This window comes from Acinonyx jubatus, chromosome B2 (genome assembly GCF_027475565.1).
Source record: "Acinonyx jubatus isolate Ajub_Pintada_27869175 chromosome B2, VMU_Ajub_asm_v1.0, whole genome shotgun sequence".
In the NCBI taxonomy this organism is placed as follows: Eukaryota; Metazoa; Chordata; class Mammalia; order Carnivora; family Felidae; genus Acinonyx; species Acinonyx jubatus.
The window spans coordinates 117656217-117678783 of record NC_069385.1 but is presented as its reverse complement, the minus strand read 5'-3'; the positions used below and the strand labels follow the sequence as shown (position 1 = coordinate 117678783).

The 22567-nt window shown below is 51.2% G+C and overlaps 2 protein-coding genes and 1 long non-coding RNA gene across 5 annotated transcripts in view; 1 reads left to right on the top strand and 2 right to left on the bottom strand.

The window, feature by feature from the left end:
• The window catches only part of LOC106976076 (ubiquinol-cytochrome-c reductase complex assembly factor 2), a 14062-nt gene extending 6793 nt beyond the window's left edge, over nt 1-7269 (bottom strand). The window contains exon 1 of the mRNA XM_027057975.2: nt 7085-7269. Within this exon, the coding sequence (XP_026913776.1) occupies nt 7085-7222 (138 nt within the window). The 5' untranslated portion in view covers nt 7223-7269. The remainder of the gene's footprint in view (nt 1-7084) is intronic.
• LOC113598908 (uncharacterized) lies at nt 6861-15343 on the top strand. Its single transcript, XR_003419669.2, has 3 exons — nt 6861-7132; nt 10350-10401; nt 14760-15343. It is a non-coding gene; the product is annotated as an uncharacterized LOC113598908 (long non-coding RNA).
• Nucleotides 15055-22567, bottom strand: part of IP6K3 (inositol hexakisphosphate kinase 3) — a 22497-nt gene continuing 14984 nt past the window's right edge. For 2 of the 3 annotated variants that reach the window (XM_015073497.3, XM_053222925.1), the window contains 4 exons: nt 20990-21203; nt 19670-19845; nt 18499-18674; nt 15055-16582 (listed from right to left, as the gene is read on the bottom strand). In XM_015073497.3, the coding sequence (XP_014928983.2) occupies nt 16115-16582; nt 18499-18674; nt 19670-19845; nt 20990-21203 (1034 nt within the window). In that variant the 3' untranslated portion in view covers nt 15055-16114. The remainder of the gene's footprint in view (nt 16583-18498; nt 18675-19669; nt 19846-20989; nt 21204-22567) is intronic. The other variant, XM_027057974.2, reaches the window with a different exon arrangement.

Sequence of the window (22567 nt, the reverse complement as noted above, 5' to 3'; positions counted from 1 at the left end):
GCAGGCTTAAGCACATGTCCAGGGAAAAGGCAGTGATGGCATTCTCGGTGGATCAGTGATGCCAGTGTGATGGCTGGGGCGTGGCTAGAGACGGAGTAATGTAGGCAGGGAAAATCGCCGCACCTGACCAAACCACCGGCTCTGACCTGTGGCTCTCGGCGGTCACCAAGCATTCTGCGGTCAGCTCGCCGGGGATGAAACACCAACCCTCGGTCTCTGCCAAGTGAGCAGTCATCTGTCACACTTATTCTTCACCTGGTGGCCGCCCATCTGGACCTTCCCCTCTTACCACCATCCGACCACCTTCCCACCCAAGTGGAGGAAAGGGGTTCCCACCTTGGACTTGCCCTCCTCGGCCACCAACGCAGCGCTTCCTGATCAAACCCCCATTCTGACCAGATCCTCACCCTCCAAAATCTTGCCCATGCAAGCTCCCCTCCTGCTGCTCCTCCAACTTCTCTAACCGTGAGAATTTGCTACAGGGCTACTCAGCTACTTCCTACCACATACACCCTCAAGTGGGTGACAGGTGTCCTCTCCCTTCCTGTCCTTTCCCTTCTTTGAAAGGGCAGAGGAAGGGCACAGGAGGAGGCTGAGGTCACCCTTGCAGAGCACTGCTCCTGGGAGGGCAAAGAGCACAGGGTCTGAGTGCAAACAACAAAGGGATCCTCTGAGTTTTTTCCATCTCTTAAAATTCCTTCAGTAGTAAAGACACAGTCTCCTAGATATTTTACATAATGCCTGGTACTCCATTAATGATCCAAGAAGGAACCAAACACCTGACAATAACCACCAAAAAATGAACTTGTCACCCAACTTCTGATTTGAAGTCAGAAGATGTCTCTATCAGGCTGTAAAAGCGGCTTGACGGAGGCGATGAGAACTAGGTATGCCAACTTCTGGCCAGATGTTACTGCTTAAGGAGAGAAGTGGCCATGGCCAACTCTGAGTCCCAGGCACAGCCAACCCAAGCTCAGCAATTAAAAAAGTCTCAGTTACTGCTTAAAAGATTATCGAGAAATATCTTTCTAATTCCGGAAGCCTGGCCACACTTGTACATCGTACACTTTTATTCGCAGATGCCAGCACAAACATTTCTGAATTTTGAAATATACAGTTTTCCTGATGAAATGTACTGTGCACTTTTAGAAATATTCTTACAGACAAGCTTTAAATTACCTGATTTTGCATTCACACCTAATGAGATTACAGACATTTTAGGACTAATAGCAGCTCTGGGTTTGAGAAAGGCAGCAGTGGGACATTATGAAAAATTCAGCTCTGCTCCCTAAATGTGAATAAAATAGATGTGCAACTGACACAGTGTCCTTTATGGCTCTATTTTTGCTCCTTTTGCATTTCCCCTGCTCAGTCGTCAGTGTATTTCTCTTTACCATATTAAACTTTTATACATACAAATCTACATCAGTGCCGCAGGCACTGATTTCGATTTTCAAAATTGAATTTTGGGTGGTGACTGCAATTGGTACACACGGCGGCCCTGATTCTAGTCACACAAAGGGACGCATAAGCACTTTTGGGAAAGGGTGTCGCAAATTGCTTTGCTAATTAAGGTAGAGCTGGATTCAGTCCAGGAGGATCTATGAAAAAAGGTTTTCATGGCTTGGTAATGAACTTCTGAAATGAGTTCATTCCGTTATGGGAGCCTATTCCCTTCAGTTGCAAATCTATTTCTTGAGCACCTACTATGCAGAATGCTCTGCTAGGGGCTGTGAGGGGACATAAAGACCCAGCCTCGGCCTTGGAGAAGTTGGCAATCATGCTGAGGAGACAAGACATGCGCGCATTAAAAATCAAACATGGCTCCGGGGTAGCGTGTAACTGAGAGCCAGAGTTAACGGGAAATCAGAGGTGGGAGCGGGTCACCAGGCTTGGCTAACAGGGCAGGTGTGGCAGGGGTCTCAAGTTTCACCGCGGGTGACAGTTCACAGAGCGAGGGGGAGCCAGAGTCCCGCACTGAGGAGCATCCTGGCAAGGCTGGGACTGAGCCTGGGGTGGTATACGGATCAGAGGAATGGCTGGCAGGACGCGTGAAAAGGCAGGGGACAAGGATGCATGGGTCAAAGACAAGCAGGGTCTTAAGCTGAGCCACCACAGGAGGGCCTGGGAAGGCAGCAAACCTTGGCAAGCCTTGTGTGTTTGGGGGGCGGTGTCCACAGTGCACGAGATCCTCAAGGGTTAAGAACCACTTAACGTCGTAGCCAATTTGGGAGGCAAGAGAAGACACCCTACGCCAGGGTACGGTGCTGGGGTGTGGTGCGAGGCAAAACTCAGGCTGGCGCCAAGGATCAGAGGACGGTGAAGGCCTCACAAACCTGCCTGCCACTTGTCCAGAGGGCAACAGGCAGACCCAAAGAGCTCTGAGTAAAGCGGAGACCCACTGAAAGTGGTCAGTAGTTTGTCCCCCACCGAGAAGCACCTGCATCCTTAACCAAGCACAGAAGACTGCCATCCCCAGGTCTAAACACTACCTCACCCCACTCTAGCTCCACCTGGACCTGGGAGAGAAGGAAAGATGGAGACGTCTGCATTCCGCCTCAGAGATGATTCTCCTCGTAACTCCTGTTTTGCAATGGGTTCAATATTGCAACTAAAAACAGCATGATCTGTCCTCAGCCCATTCCTCAAAAACCTGCCTTCGGGGGGCCCACATATGGGGCGGGCAGCGCTGAGGCGGCGTCACCCCTGCCAGCACATGCCAGGAAGCTGGGAGCCAGTCCCGGCCACACAGGAATGCCGAAGACCGGGGCTCTGCTGGATGACCGAGAAAACAGAATTCTATACACACTTTCACATTCTCCTCTGAGAACTGGAACTAGCATTTCCATTACCGCAAGCCTGAGAACACAGTTCAACTTTTTTCCAAACGAGGTGGGTATGGTATCAACCTGGACATAATACAAGAACTCACTGGTGGGTGAGCCCCTTCCCGGGTGGCTGTATTTCCAGGCTGTTCCTCACAGCTGTGCCCCATGCTGGATTAGTGGGTGCTGGTGTGCAGTTGGGGAGCTTAAAGGAAGCTGCTTGGGTACCTAATGAACTCAGTAGAAGGATTTGCTCCTTTCCCTGTACTTAAGTCAACAATTACGGTTGTTTTGCCACCTTCCCCCACATTGAGGTTCTTTTATTAAGCTCTTGGTGCGGCAGGGTACGTGTTTCTTGAAGAAACTGTATTCAAAGTGGGCAAAGCCCATAACCATTAACTTTGAAAAAACTGTACAAAAGGACAGAGGGTGTAAGAGGCGTTGAGTGTGTTCCTGCTTCTTCCCACCACACCTCCCTCTTGGTGGGTTTTGGGTGGACTGTGAGACTCCCCAAAGGGCATCCTGAGGTGGAATAAATGGAGGCGGTGCTTTCTGTACACTGCTTTCAAGCCTGAAGGGCCCGTTTGCCTTCCAGCGAGTCTGGCTCTCCTGCACTGCTGTCCCACCCGAGGGTCATCTTTCCTCCCATCCACACTAGGGAGGTCATGGCCAGGGCAAAGAAAAACAGGTGGGTAAACACAGGGAGGTATTTAATTCTTTGGCGAAACTGTCCATGGTCCAAAAAGGCTTGAGCAGGGCACGAGGGAAAAGGAGTGGTTTGATGTTTGTGGACCAAGGGGACTTTCTAACAAGAAAGAACTTGGGAGAAATGGCAGCTGAGGAAAGATCAGGGCCAGAACAGCTGGGTCTGCTGCTTACTTGTCTTGCCACCTAACTCCCACGGGACCCTGAGGAGGTTGTTTTATTTTTCTGGTTTTGTTTTCTCATCCGTAAAATGGGAATAAGCGATGGCTGCCTCAGTCAGCTGCACTAAGGATTAAATTAAATGAGATGATGCATGCACAATGTGCCAGGCACGTATTCAGTGTTATTGTTAAGACGCAGGAAGCCAAGAGGCCGAGAGGACTGCCTGCCTCTCTCCTCTACAGGAACAAAGAGGCTGCGGACTAGAGCTGCCTCCCCCTCCAGTCCTGTGTTTCTGGCAACTGGCATAACCAAGGAGAAACTCCACACCAATCAGCCAACCGGGTCTAATGCCTGCTGCCGGCTGCCAACTTAATGAAAAGTCTACCAGAACCACCTCTCTTTCTCAAGGTTTATAGATGACCCGGGGGCGTCAGTGGGAGCGACTCACAGTGCTGTTCTCAATTCTGGCAAGGGGCTGCTCCCTCTGAAAATTATCACCAAGATTTACGAAGCCCAGGAGCATTCTCAGGTGACATCAGGATGAGGTACCATGACAGTGGTCCTGAGTAATGTGCTCGCTGCCATTATGATATACTGGGTTGCTCTACTAGGGATGCATTCATCAGCTGCTCCAGAACCATCAACAGAGCTATGACTTGCATCTAAAACCGTGACTCAAATTTGTGTGCGCCTTCGACTGATTAGAACTATCTCCCCAGGTGATGACAAAGGATGACAACTCCAAAAGAGAAAGCTCTACCCTCCTTCTCTGGCTCCTCTTACACTAAGTCAAGTAGGCGAACATCACACTTCCTCCCCAAGGCTCCAGCCTCTGTCAGCCTCACTGCTGGCTGGTTTTACCACTTGGATTTCAGTAGCGTAAATTGCATATCTGCCCGGCTCTGTCTTGGTGGTAAGGACCAGGCTGTGTCCCTCTTCTGGAGTTCCCACGGTACCCCCCACCCCCCTCTCGCACAGCAAGCTCTCAAATTAATTCTCACCACTCAGGACACAGAATTATTCCTTCTCTCTCTTCACTACTTCTGTCCATCTAGTTCTGCCACATCTGGAACCACATTCAAATGATTTTTACCTCATGAGCCATAACCAATCAGTCATTTATTTGTTTATCCAGACACTTACTGATTGTCTTTTATGTGTCAAGAAGTATGCTAGACAGGGGAGAAAGATAAAAATGGCACCATCTCTTTTCTCAGGAAGCTCACACTAAAATGACGTAGGGAGCAGAATCCTAGAAAGTCTATGGAGTTTGCAGAGTTGGGGCGAGGTACAGTTCTTGCTTTCAAGATCTTTATACGTCAGACCAGTGAAGACCGCTGTAAAAGGCGTGTCAGTGTAGTGCCCTACTCCTCACAAGCCCTGAACCAGACACTCCATCCATGCTCTCTACCCAACCTGGAATCTGATTTCAACGATGCCACTGGCCATGTTCCTGCTCCGTTAGGTGGGCTGGCTTGGCTCTGTGTTGGGCTAAGTTGCAAAAAAAAAAAAAAAACATGTCCTTGCTTTGATAGGTCTTGGCCAAGTTTGGCAAAAGTTCAGGTTGTGTGTTTATGTATCCCATTTCCTCCCTCTGACCTCTTGCCTGAGCCCCAGGCTCAAATATCTCACTGACTACTTGACATTTCCACTTGGAGGTAAGTCCACTTGGCATCTCAAATTTAACATGTCTAACACCGAACTCAAGATGTTCTTCCCACACCCCACCTGTTCCTCATCTAGTCTTTCCCATCTTGATAAACGGCACCTCCTCCCACCCAGTTGCTCACGCCAAAAAAATCTAGGTGTTATCATTGGTTTCTCTTTTTTCCTTTACGTCACATCCACTATATTAGCAAGTCCTGTTGAAGCAACCTTCACTCTGCAAGCCAAATCTGGCCACTCCATCTCCTGTGCTGCTAACTTCATCCAAACCACCACTGTTTCTTGCCTTTTCTCTAGCCTCCTTGCTTTTTTTTTTTAAATGTTTATTTATTTTTGAGAGAGAGAGAAAGACATAGAATGCGAATGGGGGAGGGGCAGATCAAGAGAGGGACACAGAATCTGAAACAGGTTCCAGGCTCTGAGCTGTCAGCACAGAGCCCGATTCGGGGCCCGAACTCACCAACCGTGAGGTCATGACCTGAGCCGAAGTTGGACGCTTAACTGGCTGAGCCACCCAGGCACCCCTGGCCTCCTTGTTTCTATCCTTGCCCCCTATAATTCATTCACCACACACAACCAGAATGATCTTTTAAAACAACTAAATTAGGACACTCAGTCTCCACAAACTTTGCCAATGGCTTCTCACTGGCCTTATGAGAAAATCCAACTCCTAGCCAGTGCCTTTAAGACCCTACTGTGCCTGGCTCCTGTCCTCCTCTGACCTCAACTCTTAGCAAACTCCTTCCCACTCACTCTTCGGCCACTCTGGCTTTCTTTCGGCTAACACATCAATCTGTTTCCTGCCTAGGACCTTTGCCTGGCATGCCCCTTCCCACCTAGTATCAGTTCAGCTCATTTTCCCTTATGTCTCATCTATGTGTCACCTCCTGAGCAAGTCCTCCTCTACCATAACTAATAGTACCCCTTTATCATGCTACTGTTTTACACCCAGCATAGTACTGATCTGGACTACTTTACATAGGTCTACTTCCTTATTGTGTCCCGAACTAGAATTTAAGCTTAACTTTCACGCTGAGATGCAGAGAGGACCTCATCCGTCTCCCCAGCACCCAGCACATGGTGGATGCTCAACGAAGATGTGTTTTATGAATGAGTCCCAGAGCTGCCGTCACACCAACCTGGAGGATAGCAAGAATCAGGTCTACTACTTACACACAGGGGCATGGGTTGAGGTCCCAAACCTGCTGCACGGGCTAACAGGGGCCCAGGTAGCACACAAAGGCTTAGCTCAGGCCCTACAGAGGTCCCGGAGGTTCAGCTCAACGTCAGTGCACAACACTGCGAGGTACCAGCACCGTGTCGGGGGAGCTATAAGCCTGCGACTGTCACTGTCTACGACTGCTGCTGTGTGTCTCAACCCTGGCTGCACCTTGAATCATCTGGAGAACTTTAAAAAATACTGAGGCCAAGGCCCCACCCCCAGTGGTTCTGATTCAGGATGGTCCTGAGCATTTAGATTTTTAAAAAGCTTTTTCAGTCACTCCAAAGTGCAGCCAGATGAGAGCATTGAATAAAAGGCTGGGTCGTCGCTCTCTGCAGTTCCCGGGGGTACAGGAGGGTCCGCGCGCACGTGCGACCGGGGTGGGAAGGCACGCGCATGCGTGAACACCTCGGCAAGCCGCTCGTTGGCCCCGTCCCTGCCTCGTCCTTTCCTCCCATCGCCCCAACCGCCTCCCCGCTGCAGGAGGACCCCACAGTCCGGTCACCTGGGTGTTCTCTCCCTCCCGAAAGGCCTGTGCCACCCGCTGCCGCAGGTAAGCGCCCAAGTCCCGGCCCCGTTTGGTCTCGTCCACTGGCCATTCCTCACAGAGCTTAAGGAAGCGGCGGTAGCGGCTGGCCGCCATTTTGGGCCCCGCTTGTCCCCGCCCTCATGGGAGGAGTCGGAGCGGCCGGTGGCGCTTGCGCACTTAGGCTCTCCGGCTTCCCGAGGAGATAGGGTGGGTGGGAGGAACGAGCATGCGCGACCTCGCGGGCGCCCTGGCGCTCTCCGGATGGGGGCGCTGCTCTCCTGTCTCTGCTCGCGGAGCTAATTCAGCCTTCCTCCTCCTGGAGCCGGCCCAGCTCCCAGGGGCAAGTCAGACGCGGAGTACCCCAGGGACAGGTTTGCTTCTCTTTTTCAATGACTGCACAAGAGCCAGACTAAAAAACTTCCTCTGAGACCTCTGCTAATTTGCATAAACGAATACATTTGCATGTAAATACGGGTTGTTATTCGATGAAGATGTGTTTGAATTTAATCATGTAGCAGGCACAAGTTGTTCGCCTCCCCTTCTCTCTTCTCACAGCCCCTGTACCTGTCACTACCACTTGCTACTGCTCCTTAGCTTTTGTTCCTCTCTCCCAGCCATATTAGTATCCCTTCATAGCGCCCCCCTGCCCACGCCAGGCACTTTTCCATGGGAGGCACAGATTTCCCAGCTTGAGTGAAGTCAGCTGGGTTGATTCAGCCTCGGAAACTTGTTTTACCCAGTCTTCTCTTTTACATCTCCAGCTGCAACATCATGTGGAATGTCATCATTTTTTCCTTTTCTTTTCGTTTTTCTTTTTTTTAGAGAGAGCGTGAGCAGGGGAGAGGGAGAGAGGGAGAGAGAAAGTGAATCCCAAGCAGGCTTTATGCTCAGCGCCGAGCCCGACAAGGGGCTCCGTCCATGGACCCTGGGATCATGACCTGAGCTGAAATCAAGAGTCAGTCGGTCACTCAACCGACTGAGCAACCCAGGTGCGCCCATCATTTTTCTTCCCAAGATAACCCCACCAGTTTCCTTAAGAAATCCTCAGCCCTGCTCTGTAGCTTCACTGTCCTGGCATTTAGCCAAGACCATCCTCTGCTTACAACACTCAGCTTCTCTGAACCTCTTTCTTCTTACCTGCCCACTTTGTAAAGGTGAACCCAGGAGACCCTTGCCTTCAAGGAGTAGAATGTGGAGTAGTGAATACGCAACCCAAAGTTCAAAGTCACGAGGGCCTTACTTGAAATGTTAGAGGATGCTGGGGAGTTTGGAGAAAGAAATACTACTTCTAGCTGTTCGGGGGAGTGAGGGGAGAAAGATCGGAGATGGCTTCTGAAGGAGATGGCATTTGGGCTGGACCTTGAAGGCTGGTTAGAATTTGGATAAGTGGGGGGGCGCCTGGGTGGCGCAGTCGGTTAAGCGTCCGACTTCAGCCAGGTCACGATCTCGCGGTCCGTGAGTTCGAGCCCCGCGTCGGGCTCTGGGCTGATGGCTCAGAGCCTGGAGCCTGTTTCCGATTCTGTGTCTCCCTCTCTCTCTGCCCCTCCCCCGTTCATGCTCTGTCTCTCTCTGTCCCAAAAATAAATAAACGTTGAAAAAAAAATTAAAAAAAAAAGAATTTGGATAAGTGGGAATGGAGGGACATGAGCAGTAAGAGCCAGGCCTGGGGCAGAAATGGGAGAGAGAAGAGGAGGGAGGGGTTTAATTGAGTAAAGATCAATGAATGATTTTAGCAAGGATCAGCTTTGAACTGTTCTGAAGGCCTTAAGAGTAAAGACCTATTGAACGAGGACCACTGGGGACCTGGGGTGTGCAATGCTCACTTGAGGTAAGTGAGTTCAGGGGGTGCCTACCTGAGATTAGAAGAGCTCAGGAGGAGTGGAAAAATGAGGCTTTCAGGGGGCACCCTCACCTCGTTCCCGGTCCAACAGTACCTCCCTGCTCTCATCATCAGCTGTATTTATAGCCACATAGTTTTGATGGCCGACCCCAGGCCTAAAAGGTCGAGGATTGTATCTGTTTACTGTCAAGTTCCAGGCGCCTAGGGCTGTGCTGGGTGCCCAGAGGCCTTGTCATTCTGCCTGAGGCCTGACCACAGCTGTGGCTTCGAAGAGCACATGGCTGGCTGACTCCTAGGAGGCAGGGTCTGAGGTCCCTGTTTCATTCAGTGAGAGGAAGAGTAGCATTAGGTGGCATTAAATGGTTTTCACCCCACTTGAGGCGCAAGTGGAATGAGAGATTGAGAACAACTAGACATCTAGGAAACTCAAACCAATGTCTGCTTCTAAGGCTCTCCCTTCCCCATCACAATGTCTTCTAGGCAGGCTGTGGTTGCCCCTGGTTCAGACTGCTCTGCCCACCTCTCTTACCCCCACTGGAATCTTGTTGGGCTTGGTTCAGTAGTGAGGCCTCGGAGTCTTATAGACCTGGGTTGGAATGTGGGCTTGTTCATTCATTCATTCATTCATTCATTCATTCAGGACTGTCTACACGATTTGTGGGGGACCGTTGCCAAATGAAAATGTAAAGTTCCTTGTTAAAATATTATTAAGAATTGTAAGACCATAACAGCAGAGCATTAAACCAAGTGTGGGGCTCTTCGGAGTGCAGGGCCCTGTGTGACTGCACAGCTCACACAGCCATGAAGCCAGTCCTGAGTTCCTTCCCCATGGTGCACAAGACGGGCGAGGGCACAGCCTGGCTGACGCTCAGCTTGGTATCGTCCCAAAGCTGCTTCCGCCTCCCTCCATTCCCCCTTCCGGATCTGTGGGTTTTACATTTAAGTCAGACGAGATGGGCAACAAACCGAACACATGTCCTATAACGATGAAAATAGTGCTTTTAAATGTGTTAAGTCATTTAATAAAGGAACAAGATAATTTCATATACAGTAAGTGCTAGGGAGAGATTCGAGGCAGGGTGCTGGGTCCACAGCGATTGGGGCAGGGGTGGGGTCTGGGTGGTCTGGAGGAGCCTGTATTTGAGAGAGACCGGAGTCACACGAGGGGCAGGAGTGGCTTCCAGGCACAGGAGCAGCAGAGGTCTTTGGAGCAGCCAACCTTGGGTGGGTTATTTAATCTCTCTGAGCTTCAGTTCTTTAAAAAATGGGAATTAAAGTGATAAAGTAACACTCACTGAGTATTTGCTGTGTGTCAGGCACACAGCAAATGCCTTACACAATACTGGCTATTTTGTCCTCATAATGGCGCTCAGAAGTACCACCATTGTCCCCATTTTACAGAGGTGGAGACTGAGGTACAGAGAGGATGAGGACTTGCCAAGGTCACTAGCTGGTAAGTGGCAAAACCTGGACTTGCACCCCCGCTGAGTGGCTTCCAGAGCCCCCGCTCTCACCCCCTCCATCAGGATGCCCCTTCCGGCCTCTCTGCAGTGTTACCGTGAACTGCATGTGTGGTGTGGTTCAGGACACACTGTAGTTTCCCAAGGGGCTTGGGTCCTCTCCAGTCTTGTTTTACCTGTGCCCTCCACCTTCTCATGCCTGTGGGTGGCTGGAGCCAGAGTCTGAGCTCATTGGCTTGTCAGTCACCCAGCGCCATTCTGGACACATTAATAGGCAACCGCCTGGAATGTGACTTGGTTAGTGCCAGTCCTCAGAGAGTTGATGACCATTTTAACACCCACCTGCCGGCTGTCACTCACTCCACACCGAATGCGACCTCCCCTGGCTTCTTGAAAACCTCTACCAGGGCTGTGCCTCCTGATCCATTTGGAATGGGTATTTGGGCTCCATGGAGTCCCGGTTGCTCCTTATAGAAACCGGCAGCACAGGGGGAGGAGAGGAGGGAGTGAGCGTTGCTTCAGTTTTTCAGGTTATAATGATCCCAGTAATTGAGACACCGAATTGCAGATTTAAATCGCTTGAAAGTAAAAATATCGTTTTGTAATGCCGGTGTTAATAATGTAAACATTAAACACGAATTAAATACTTAGCTGTATTGTGGGGCACGATCGCCTGATTTTTCTTCCTTCAACTTATTCAACCAGAGAAAATGATTGGCTGCAATATGCAGATATGTTACCACCAAAAGTGGGTCTGGATTTGCCTGGGAGAAGTTAGTCACTTAATGCCCCTGCATAGAGGTGAGCCCGGGGAGGGTCGGGCTGGCAGTAGATTGCGGCCCTTTTCCGGAGGTGAGCTGTTTACCAAGATTGGCGGGTGTTTGAGGTGTGCTGGGGTAGGCCTCGGTGGGGTCCTAAATCACAGCCCAGCATACCTAGAGCCCCTCCGCTCTGTGGAGACATCTGTCCTCTGCCCTGGGCCCTGCCTCCCTCCCTTCACTCTGCTCTAGTGGATGTCACCTCAGAGAGGTCCTCCCTGGCCCCCAGTTCAAGGAGTGGCCCTGCCACTCTTGGCCCCCGCAAAACACTAGTCACTATTCGACAGCAGGCCCTGGCGGTACAGTCATCTCTCAGTAAACGATCTGAAGAGAACAGACGGCATTAGAGTACAGACCCGGGTCCCCTGGCCTGCCAGGCCCCACCTGACGCCCCTGTAAGATTCTTCTCTTGAGAGGTCTGAAGGAGAAGGGTGAAGGGCAAATCAGGAGCAGATGGATTTCTGGATTCGGATTAGCCCTCAAACTTCCTGTCCCTTTCCAGGGCAGCCGAGGAACAGAAGAGGGAAGTTCTGAGCGATGCCTAATGAAAAGGACCCAATCTGGCCACAAGTCAGCCCGGCCTGGCTGCTGCTCAACTTGGTATTGTCCCAGAGCTGCTTCCCCCTTCCTGCCTCCCTCCCCTCCAGTTCTTGGCACCCACACCTTCATTTCAGTTCCTTCCCTCATCTTCTGTTTTCTGTTTTTGGCCACAGTGGATGCAGATTTAAATCAAAAGTCAGAAGTTTAGATCATTTTGAAGAGCTGCTGATGAGTGGCCTTGCCTGGCCATTTGTTTTATTAGACCGCTTCCTGCGGTTTCCAGCATGGGCTACAAGGCTCCAGGCAGCTGGGAAGAGCGATGGGACTGCCAGGGTGCTGTCCAGAGGCCCAGGGCTTCCTGATGACATTGCGTCATGGAAAAGCTGTAATAACACTCTGTCGCTTCTTCTTCAATCACACCACGACGACAGAGGGAGGAGGCAGGGCTGGGTGACTGGCTCCCAGGCTGCCCTTGTCCCCCCTTGGTGGGAAGGTCAGGAGAAGGTTATTCCTCTGCATCACCTGTCTCGAGGACCCAGTGAGAGCTCCTGGGGGCAGATGAGGCAGCTGAGGTAGGGAGACGTGAACCAGGTCCACCAGCGCTCTGGGCTCACCCTCACTGTATGAGGACATGGCCAGGGGAAGGATCTGCTCAGGGCCCGCAGCTCTGGCACTGCCAGGCCCCTGTTGCCCCCTGTTCCCCCTTATGTGCTCTTTGTGTCTTTCTTTCTCCCTCCTTAAATCAGGTATCAATTTGACACGAGGATCCTGGAGGTTATAATAGAGACTGACCGGGGTCTTGTCAAACCCGTTTTCAGGCACACAAACTACATCTCAGCCTGCTGGCATCTGGGCAGGGCCCATGCATGGCTGGTTCTTGCCTACAGAATGTGTGCGTGCCTTCTCTGTGCTGTCTCACTCTTAGTCCTTGAGGCTGATTGAAGGTGGTGGTGTCACAAGATGAAAGGTCCCTGGATGACTGTGTGGAGCGGAGGCTCTCTGCTGACCAAACCTGATTGTAACACGAAGCTCCTGTTATTGGGGAGCGTTTGTTATAACGGTTAACCCACCCTGACTAATCCCTGTATGTTTCTCAGTTCAAGGGAGAAGAGTGCTCCCCAGCGCCAGGAAAGGGAAGCCAGCCAGGAGGCCCTTCTGGGCTTCCTGCCAAGAGGGAGCAATAGAGGTGGAAGGTTGGGAGGTCCTTCTCAGTCCTCAAGTGCTGGGCTTTCTCCAGGTCTGTCTTTATCTCTCTTGGTACCTCTTCACATCAGCCCCTATGGCCCACACCCTCCGCTGCTGTTCCCTGAGCAAAACCCTCGATTCCTATTCCCACGCTCATCGATAATACCAGCCTTCTTAATCACCTCTCAGACTTGCCTCCCTTTCAAGGCACGGCTCAAACACCTCCATGATCACCCCACATGGCAGTGAGCCCTAACTGCCTCTCCTCTCCTGGGTAGCACTCTGTATGGCTGAGCAAACGGCTCCCATGCCTTGTCGAAGCCGCCATGGTATTTTCATATGAGAGGCTTCACTTTCTTATGAAGTCATAAGGTTCTTAAGGATAACGACATGATCCTCACACTTCCTTGTTTTCTACATCGGCCCTGGCACTGTGCTGTATGTACCAGGCACTCAGAAAGTATTTGTTGGATGGATGAATGGAAGGAAGGAAGGACAGATTAATGAAATCACAAACGAATGAGCTACTCAGCCAGATTTTCAAGTGTCTCTACCATCTGGGCTCACTCCACTTCTCTACTCTTCATTGTACTACTCCCAACCACAAAATCCCCATTCTGGATGGTTTGGCAGACTCGTGAGCATGCTGGACTTTTCCTTGCCTCCACTCAGCCAACCCCTTCCCTGTTCTTGTCACCCTTGAGCACCCAGATGAAGTCTTACCTCCTCCGACAGTTTCTATGATGTGTGTTGTCTGTCAGCCGACCTTTTCAACTCTTAGGATTGATCATCTGCACCACACAGATGAATCCTCTGTATCATTGGGTACTGTCTTATGCGGTTTGTCATCAGTTCATGTGTCTTATTCTTGCCCCCTCAACTAGAATCTATGCTCCCAAGAGCTGGATCTTCCCCAGTGCTTAGCAAAAAAGATGGACAGGGGAGAGCTTCTCAGGTCGGTGTACCCTTGCTGGTTACTAGATATTCAGGGCTCCCTCACCCCTCTTGCCATTTTAAAGTAAACTCCCATTGGAGATCAAATACATACATGGCCGCCATCTTCTCTACTTTCCGTGCCTCTCTGTTCTTCTCCTTCTGTCCGGGTTTACGGTGCTTGGGTTGACTCATTCAGCTGGGTCAGCAAAACCTCATATACATTTCAGACAGCAGCGACCCCTGTGAGCCCCGTGGTCTAGGACGCACAGTCTAAAACCACTAGCCAACTTTGCCCCTTGCGACAAACTGCGCTTTTGTTGGTGACATCTTCAGGGGTAGGTGGGGATTTGGGCTGGGGCTTGAGTGATTGGTGGAGGAGGAAGAAGTCCTCATATGAAGGGTACTGTCAGATAAAGGAGTGACTAAAGGGAAGAAGGGTCACGTGGGTAGGAGCGAGCACAGCGATGGCAGCACAGTTAGTGACATGGGTGGCCAGCCCTAAAAGACTTGTATTCTAGCTGATCATCCCCCTCATCCTCAGGCAGGTCCCACAGGACCCAGGGCTGAGAACGGGGGCAGGAATCAGAAGCGAAGGCAGGGAGCTTTGGACTTGGTGAACCAGATTTTCAAGCAAGGAAGTGGCCTAGAAAAAGCAGCATTTAGGGCTCCATTTTATCATTAGCAAATATTTAGTTTTCGGCTGACTTCCTCTTGCCACCCAACATACTTGGACTCAGTTCTCCCACCATGGGTGCAAAGCATGCAGGTTAACACATCGTTACCTCAGCCAAACCTAATTAGGGAAGTTAACTTGCTTTGAAATCTATATAATGTATCCTAAAATTAAACAATGTTTTTGTTTTTTTATCCAGGCCACTCTTTCCTTCTCTAAATGTGGATTTTGGAAAGTTGCTGGTAATTAGCCATGAGAATACAGAAATTATTTAACTCTGCATTGTCTAAAGTTCAGATAAAAGGACCACCTACTTCCCAGGCCTGCTACCTGCCTTGTAGATGCATGGAAATATTGTATTAGCCACCATTTCCCACCCACGGATCCCCAAAGGATTGCAGGAAATCGGTGAACTGTTCTTGCTGTATACTCTAGTCAGCCATAAATTGGAACTTTCGTGCACTGTGATGATCAGAATAAACAAACAGAAAGGGTAATAAGGCGCACCAAATAATCACTGGTGACCTCAGCAATTTTATTAACAAATTTATTTCCCTAATTGGGTAACGTATCTTAGTGCTCGACTCAAGGGCATTGTAATAGGTTTCCACACTGCAGAAGAAGGAATTAATTAGAACTGTTTGCTCTTTGTTCCGTATTTACACTTGTCCACCAGTCTTGTAAACATTGCGCCTGGTTTCTTTGGCCCTCCAGGCTTCTCTCTTCTGACTCCCCCACCCCACCCCCAAAATAAATAAATAGAAAGCGGGGAGTGTAATGTAACATCAGTGGCTCATTCTTTTGTGCAATCCACCCCCACCTGGAAGCTGCATTTCATGGTTAGAGCCATTTTGTGGCCAGATTCTGGCAGAGTCATCACTTCCAATAGGTACCCGGAAGTCTAGAAAGAGACCCTTATCTCCACGGGAAACAATGGAGAACGTGGGGTCTTGATTTGCCTGGGCTGTATCTGGATTGACCTTGTCCATTCAGACCCTGGGCAGGAAGGTGGTGAGATGGGCAGATCTGTCTCACTTCTTCCTGCCCCACAGAGAATGCCTCTTAAGAAGGTAAGAGACAGTCATTCATTATAATGTTGTATCTGCCCTTGGAGTGGGCAGCCCATGCGAGCAGACAAGCTATACATACACTCATGAACTCCCTCTTCGAGTCTTCTTCAAGTAGAGTTTTTTGCCTCACAGCTTGCCAAGACTTCGGCATGACAACAAAAAGCATTTTTAAATGCGAATTCTCCAGAATCTCACTGTAATGCTGGCTTCTCACTCAAGCTGCAGCCTTCCAGTATACTCTAAAATGGTGCCATTTCACACTGCGTGTCCAGCCTCTGACGACCAGCATTAGCATAAGATGCCAGAGTACATGGAATTATCTCCAGAGCTGGTTTCTTTAGCAGCCATTAATATGCCACGTATGGCTTTCAAACATGGATATAATGATTACAAAGACCTCTAACAGTGTCTAGAGTACCCCGGCTGCCAATAGGTCCCTTTTGATATCTGCGCTCCAGAAAAATCTGGATAGGCGCAACAAGCCTCATTCTCCCTCTTGAATATCCTGCAGGATCTGGATGAGGTTTTCCAGGCCAAAAATATAGCCTGGATCTGGTCCATCATAAGTGGTATGCTCATTCCAGGAGCCTTTGTATGTTGTGTGAGCAAAGTCGATCATCCGGATGTCAACTTTGGAGAGGCTTCCAGAAGAGCTGCCGTGGTCCGGCTGCGGAGCCTCCGGAGGATGCAGGCCCTCTGAGGTCCTTTCTGGCAGCTCCTGCCCATCATAGATGATGAGGAGAGAGCTGGAGTAGAACCGGTACGAGCTCTGGTTTCGAATGACCGAGAGGAGGGCCCGAAGCTGGCGCTGGATGGGTTCCAGGAGCTCTGTCCGGAGGCGGGTTCCATCATGCAGGAACTGATGGAGGGCTTGTCTGAACCCCTCAACAGAGAGTTTTCTTCCATAATACTTGTCTCTGCAGAGAAAGTGCTTCTTATCAATTTGATAAACCTTCCAATAAAAAGAGAAAGAAAATGTGAAGAATTGCCAACTTAAAAAAAATATTGTCCCTGCTATGGTTGCAGTGTTACAAGCTAACGTGATATATAAACAGATTTCCGGGAGATGCAGGGCAAGAGTGGCTGAAATGAATGGAAGGATGATCTTTCATCAAGCACCAGTGGAACTTTCACATTTTAAAATGCTTTCTGTGCAGGCCTTTAATAGGAATCCAAGGTGTAAAGATCCTTCAGCCCACAGAGGTGACCCTCCACCCATGAGGAAAAGCTTTGGATTGCCTTTCTTGTGAATTTCCAATGTCATCCTCCAAATCATGATTTAAACCCTGGCTTCTGGCCCTCTTCAATTCAAATATTAGCAAACCCAAGCTAGTAAGCTTTAGCAGGAATCTGAAATCACAGCCAATGGCCTTGGAAAGCCAACTAGATTCAGTTTTCCCCAATGAAGTTTATAAAGTCCTTTCTCTGCAGATTCTAAGGAAACAGTCAGAGCTCTTGGGGAGAGCAGGGTGACTGAAGAGAAAAAGATAAAAAGATGGGCTCGATCAGGTATGGATCAGCCAGTGCAGCTGAGGGGAGTCTGGACTGGGTGGGTGGGGGGCAGTTCACAGCAGCTCTGTGGGGCTGGTGGGTCCTCCTTGGCACCAGCTCCTCTCCCCTCCCCTGTCATGTCTTGGCCACAGGAAGGGAGCAGATGGAGGAGATGCTGATGGGGGGACAGTGGCAACCGCTCCCATTTCATTCAGATGGCAGAGGCTGTACCGAGGCCAGTGGCTGGCATGGCCATGACTTGGCACACCTTTCCCTGGCTCACCTGGGAAGGGCAGCCCATACCTGGCCAAGACAGTTTCTCAGGTCTTTCCTGCCTTCAGATTATGTGATATGTTTCTACCAGTGTGGGAAAAAATCAGAAAGATATGATAGACTTGCTTTGGAGGGCTGGAGATCGGCTGCTAAATTAGCCGTCATAAATACATGACGGGTGTCACTGTCTAAATAGATCAATCAGAAGATTTGAGGTCCAGAGAGAGATTCCATTTACACCCCAAATCATCACACTGCATTCTCCTGAGGACTGCGTTCCAAGCCTCCCAAGGGACATCTGTGCAACAAATTTATAGACTCAACTTCCAGCTTCAAGGGGTGGCAGTTTCAATTAAGGAAAGCTTGAACGTGTACCGTCAAATCGGTGTCTGGTTTTGCTTTGAGGAGATAGACTGTAAGAGTGAACGCGTGGGGAAAGTTTATTTCTTCCCGTTCTGCAGCCCCTCTGCCACAAGCCACATCAGAGCTGCAAAAAACAGGGTAGAGTCTGGGCAATAAAAAAATTAACCGTTCCTTTGCCTCCGCTGAACAGGTTACCACCTTCCCGCTTCACTAACCAGAACAGGCAGCGAAAAGCAGAAAAGGTGGAGGAGGAAGAAGGAATGGCTAATAAGAATTCAAAGAGCAGAGTGCCTCAACAGCCCCTGAGAAGGAGAGGTTCGACTTTATCATTCAAGTAATTGAGGAAGCGGAGTGCACCGAGTGAGCGAGTGAGCGGAGAGGCTCCTTTTCAGCTCTTTCCTCAGCCCCTGCTCACACGCTGCGGTCAAAGGTCTGCTCTCACTGTGGGCAGGACCCACGTGGCCGCCGGGAAGTTCAGCTGCCAGAGACCCTGAGACCGAGTTTAAAAAATGGTGGATTTTTGACACCACTATCCTGAAAGGGTCTCTTAAAAAAAAAAAATCCCAGCGTGTCACAGACCGGGATATGCATTTCCGGGGCGGAAGGGCTGTGCCCGACTGCCTCCTGTGTTGCTTCCCAAGCGAAGGGCTCCGTGGGCTGTGGTGGCAGTTGGGAGACACCCTTGCCCCACAGTGGACGTGCCAGGACGCCCCGCCCTCCAGCGGGCCCTCTGCCACCTACCTGCATGCCGCAGATGCGGACGCCCAGGCAGGCTGATGTGCTTTGAGCACACTTCCTCATGTGACGGGCCTTCTTCTCCTCGGACACATCGTCCCCGTGCTGCCGGGTCCCCATCTTCAGGTCAAGGATACAGGGGTACTTGTACTGTGACACGACGTTTTCCAGCAACAGAAACCCTGGTCACGCCAAGTTCAGGAAGGCTCCGAGGACATGAAGGCCCCCACCCTGAGTGCCAGTCCTTCTCTCCCTTCTCTCCTTACAGACAAGTCCGGCGTCCCTCTTAAGAATTCAAGGTATTAGCTTTGCAGGCTGCTTTAATAAGTCCATTTACTTAGGGGGAGTTTATGAGCCTGTGAGCTGCTTTTCCTTTTCCTTTTTGCTCTGAGGTTGAAATTTAAATGCGGGCGTGAAATCCCTGGCAGGCCATGCCCAATTTACATTTTATGGCAGAAAATCATAAGGCTAAAACCTCAAGTCACTGAATGGGCCAATACCTTTTGGGAGAAGTGGGTTGATGTTAGCTTTGGAGATGAGTTGCAGGAATATTAATTTCAGCGGAGTAATTATCCTGCAAAAGCTTCTTAGGGATTAGGGTTGCAGATGTGTCTTAGTAAACACTGTGAAACCAGTCACTCGTTTGCAGGAAGGAGCCCGGCGCTGACAAAGGGGCATTGCAAGCCTAAATGTGCTCGCTGAGAACATGGCAGCCTGAGGATGAGGGGGGAGTGACTCCTCTAAGAGTCCACTTAGGGGCACTTCCCTAAGGGGGGAGCCACACCCCCTCACGCCATCAGCTCCACAGGAAGACATCTGCAGGGAGGATTTGGAGGGATAGAAGAGGGGATGGGGTGTGCCGCCCCCACCCGGCGTGGCAGTCATCATTCCTGTCTGCCCCCAGAGACCCCTGGCCCAGCCTGTCCTTGCTTCCCTGGGTGGCAGAGGCAGCGGCCTGACCAGATCCCAGTCTGACTTCCCCATCCGCTCTGATTTTTTTTTGGAGAGATGAGATTTCTTCTAGGTCCTAGGCTTGAGGGCTTGTGCCTCAAAGTCCCCTCACGTGTCAGTCTCTGTCTCTCCACCCACCCCTCCCCTGGCCTCCCACCTCCGTCGGCATGGCTGTTCTTAATCCCCACCCCACCCCACTGGGGGCAGGGAGTGCGGGCAAGGATACGATGCAGCTGGTTCTCCGGGTACTCAGTGCACAGGCGGGTCAGGTGGGCCAGGTGGCACTGCAGACCCCACGGGTTAAAGCTCCTCCTCTCGGCCTGGTTTCCGTTAGCATCTTCCACCAGCGAGGACATGTGGCCGTTGAGGTGGAACTGTGACCTCAGGAGTGACGTGGCTGAGCTGTGGGCGAGGGAAGCGCAAGACAGTCAGGGCACTGGTGCCTGTCCCTGTGACTGGGCTCTCCTGGGCTGGACGCTGAAGTGCACTGTCTCTGGCTACTCTCCAGGAAGCCTGCGGGGCCTCGGAGAGTCCCTCCTGCCCCATTCAGGCCCTGGGCACCAGATCAGGCCACCTTGCCGCCCTGGCAGGGGGTCCCTCTAAACCCCAGAATAATTCATTAGAGTGTGTCACCTCATCAGAGGGCTGTGGTGGTTTCAGTTCACTTGTAAGTGATCTGGATTACTCTCGCACTATTGAGGCAACATAGCACGGGGGCGGCGACCCTGCCTGGAATTAGAAGTCTCGGGGTTTAGGCTGTTTGTGTGCCGTGTTGTTATTTCCTCGAGACCTCAAAATGCCAACAGGGGTGGGAATCAGGGATCCTTGTCCACCCTCTCTCCTGTCCTGTGCACCTTGGCTTCCCCATCTGTGAAACGGAGATAATGTGTACCCGCTTCCTGATGCTGAGCCAAGAGGTTTAATTACATCCGCTGTGCTCCTTGGGGAAGGGAGGTATTTTCATTGTATTAGCTCCCTTTCGTTTCCCCGTAAATGGTTTATAAGTCCCCAGGGGTGCTTTCCATCTGAGAAAGGTCAGCTAACAGTATCAGAGGTTTTGGAGACCTCTCCAGGACCTCGGGTGCCCTGAGCTGCCTGCGTCTCCTAGGTCCCGCAGGGTGGCTGTGTTGATCTCTCTCCTCGTCCCTTCCTGGCCCTTAAGGAAAGGTGATTTCTGACTGCCGTTAGCCACTTGTCCTTCGTGTCAACTGTTCTGGGTCTTTGCATTCCACCCCCTCCCCCCACCAGAGACACTTCATGGTCTCAGTGAAACAGGTATGTAATTAAACAAGCGTGTACTAAATGCCTGCTCTGTGCAGGACTCTGCATGTGCGGCAGCTGCTGAGAGAAAGGCATCGGAGTCCTCCCTCTAAAATGGCATGAACGGAAGTCCTTTCGTTTCTTTGGTCACATTGGTGTTTCTAGATGGAGCCTTCATCTGAATTTCTCACTTTCTTGGCCCCATTGGGGAGCTGCTAGGCTTGGCCCAGGTGGGAGTGGTGCTGATCCCCAGTGGGTTTCTGTCATCCTGCCAAGTGGCCCTCACCTCTCCTTGAGTGAGTGTGCCAGCTGAGTGTGCTGCCACTGGGCGAGGGTGTGGGCGCCACCGCTGCCGCTGGTGGTCTGCTGGAGAGTCTGCCATATTGCCACTGCCGCCGACTCCGTGGAGACCTTGAAGGGCCCCCGGTTCTCCTTCAGTGGGTTCGCTACCAGGCTGAGATGGCCTCGGCTGTCTTTTCGGAGATGCACCGTGATGGTGCCTGCAGAGCACACGGGGGGAGGGAGAGGAGGGGAAAACCAGATGGAATTTACCTGGTGGACGCGTGACAAGGGGTGACATCCTTTTGAATTGTAGTTCTAATGGCACTGATCGACCTCTCCACTTCCCTAACTCTCCTCTCAAGGAAGAGCTATGGGGACTGTTCCAGAATGAGCCCAGGGCCATGGAGCCTGCAAAAAAATAGCCTTGGGCTGATCTGGGCACAGCCTCTGCTTTATTGCATCTCTCTGTCCTTTCATGCTCGCAAAGCCGGTCCTGTACATTTTGTTCTCGCCTTCTGGTTCCTCTGTGCACAGTGGCACCTTCCCAGTGACAATACCGCTCTTCCAGAGGGGCCCAACTTTGGGTCATCAGAGCCGGTCCTCTGCAAAGAGGGCCCCCTCTCCCAGGGTGGCTTTGCGGGAAGTTGGGGCCCATCCCGTGCCTCCCCTTTGCCTCCTTCATCATCCTTGCTCTCCCTTCCTTTAATCTATGTCTGACCAGCTCCTGCCAGGAAGCTCGCCTCAGCCTTCTGGGGGCTCTGCTTCTCTGTTGCCTTCATTTATACCTTGTCCCCGCCCCATCTCTGGCTTTAACACTGATGCTCACCATTTCCTTCAGTTATACACATAGCACATGAATATTATTGACAGAACATGGTTCTTTGATATAAAACAGAGGACTGGTGGGATTTCTCCAGCTATGGTACCTCCTGACCATCGGTGTTTGTAATCAAGGCACGACGGCCTGCTCCAGTCACTGCTTATGAGAGTGAAGAGGGTGAGGAGACCCAGTGAGCAAATGTGCTAATTGGGCTTCCCCTCCACGACGTCGGCCAGGTCAGGTAGTTAGCTCTGGTGTGTATGTCAATGCCTCTGTGTGCACCCCCTTTTGGATTTCTTGCTCAGGGGGCACAGCCCAGGTCTTTCTCCGTGGGGCTCAGTATCAGTGGGTGCTCAGCCTCGCTAGAGTTCTGGTGGAGGTGGAACCCTATTCTCGGTGGTGGCAGGAGACAGCCATGTGAATGGTTTTGTGAGGACTGGCTCTCTGGAGTTCTTAGTTCCCTGTTCTTCTGTAGCTGATGCCATGAGTATTCAGTTTGCTCCTCCTCCCACCAAGCTTCTCTCCGCCTGTCTCCAACCTGCCTTGTGCCTCAGAGGCTGACCCCGTGGGGTGCACCAGTGGCTTCCTTGCCCCCCCCCCCCCCCCCCGTTTCCCATGGGTTTGGCCAGTGGAGGACTGGCACTGGCAGGAGATGGGGCGGGGCGGGAGAGAGGTCGAGGTACTTATCCCAGCGGCGCCCTCCCTGCTGCAGCGTCATCCTGTCCCTCTGTGGCCTTCCTCTTGCTGGGTCAGTGACACCAC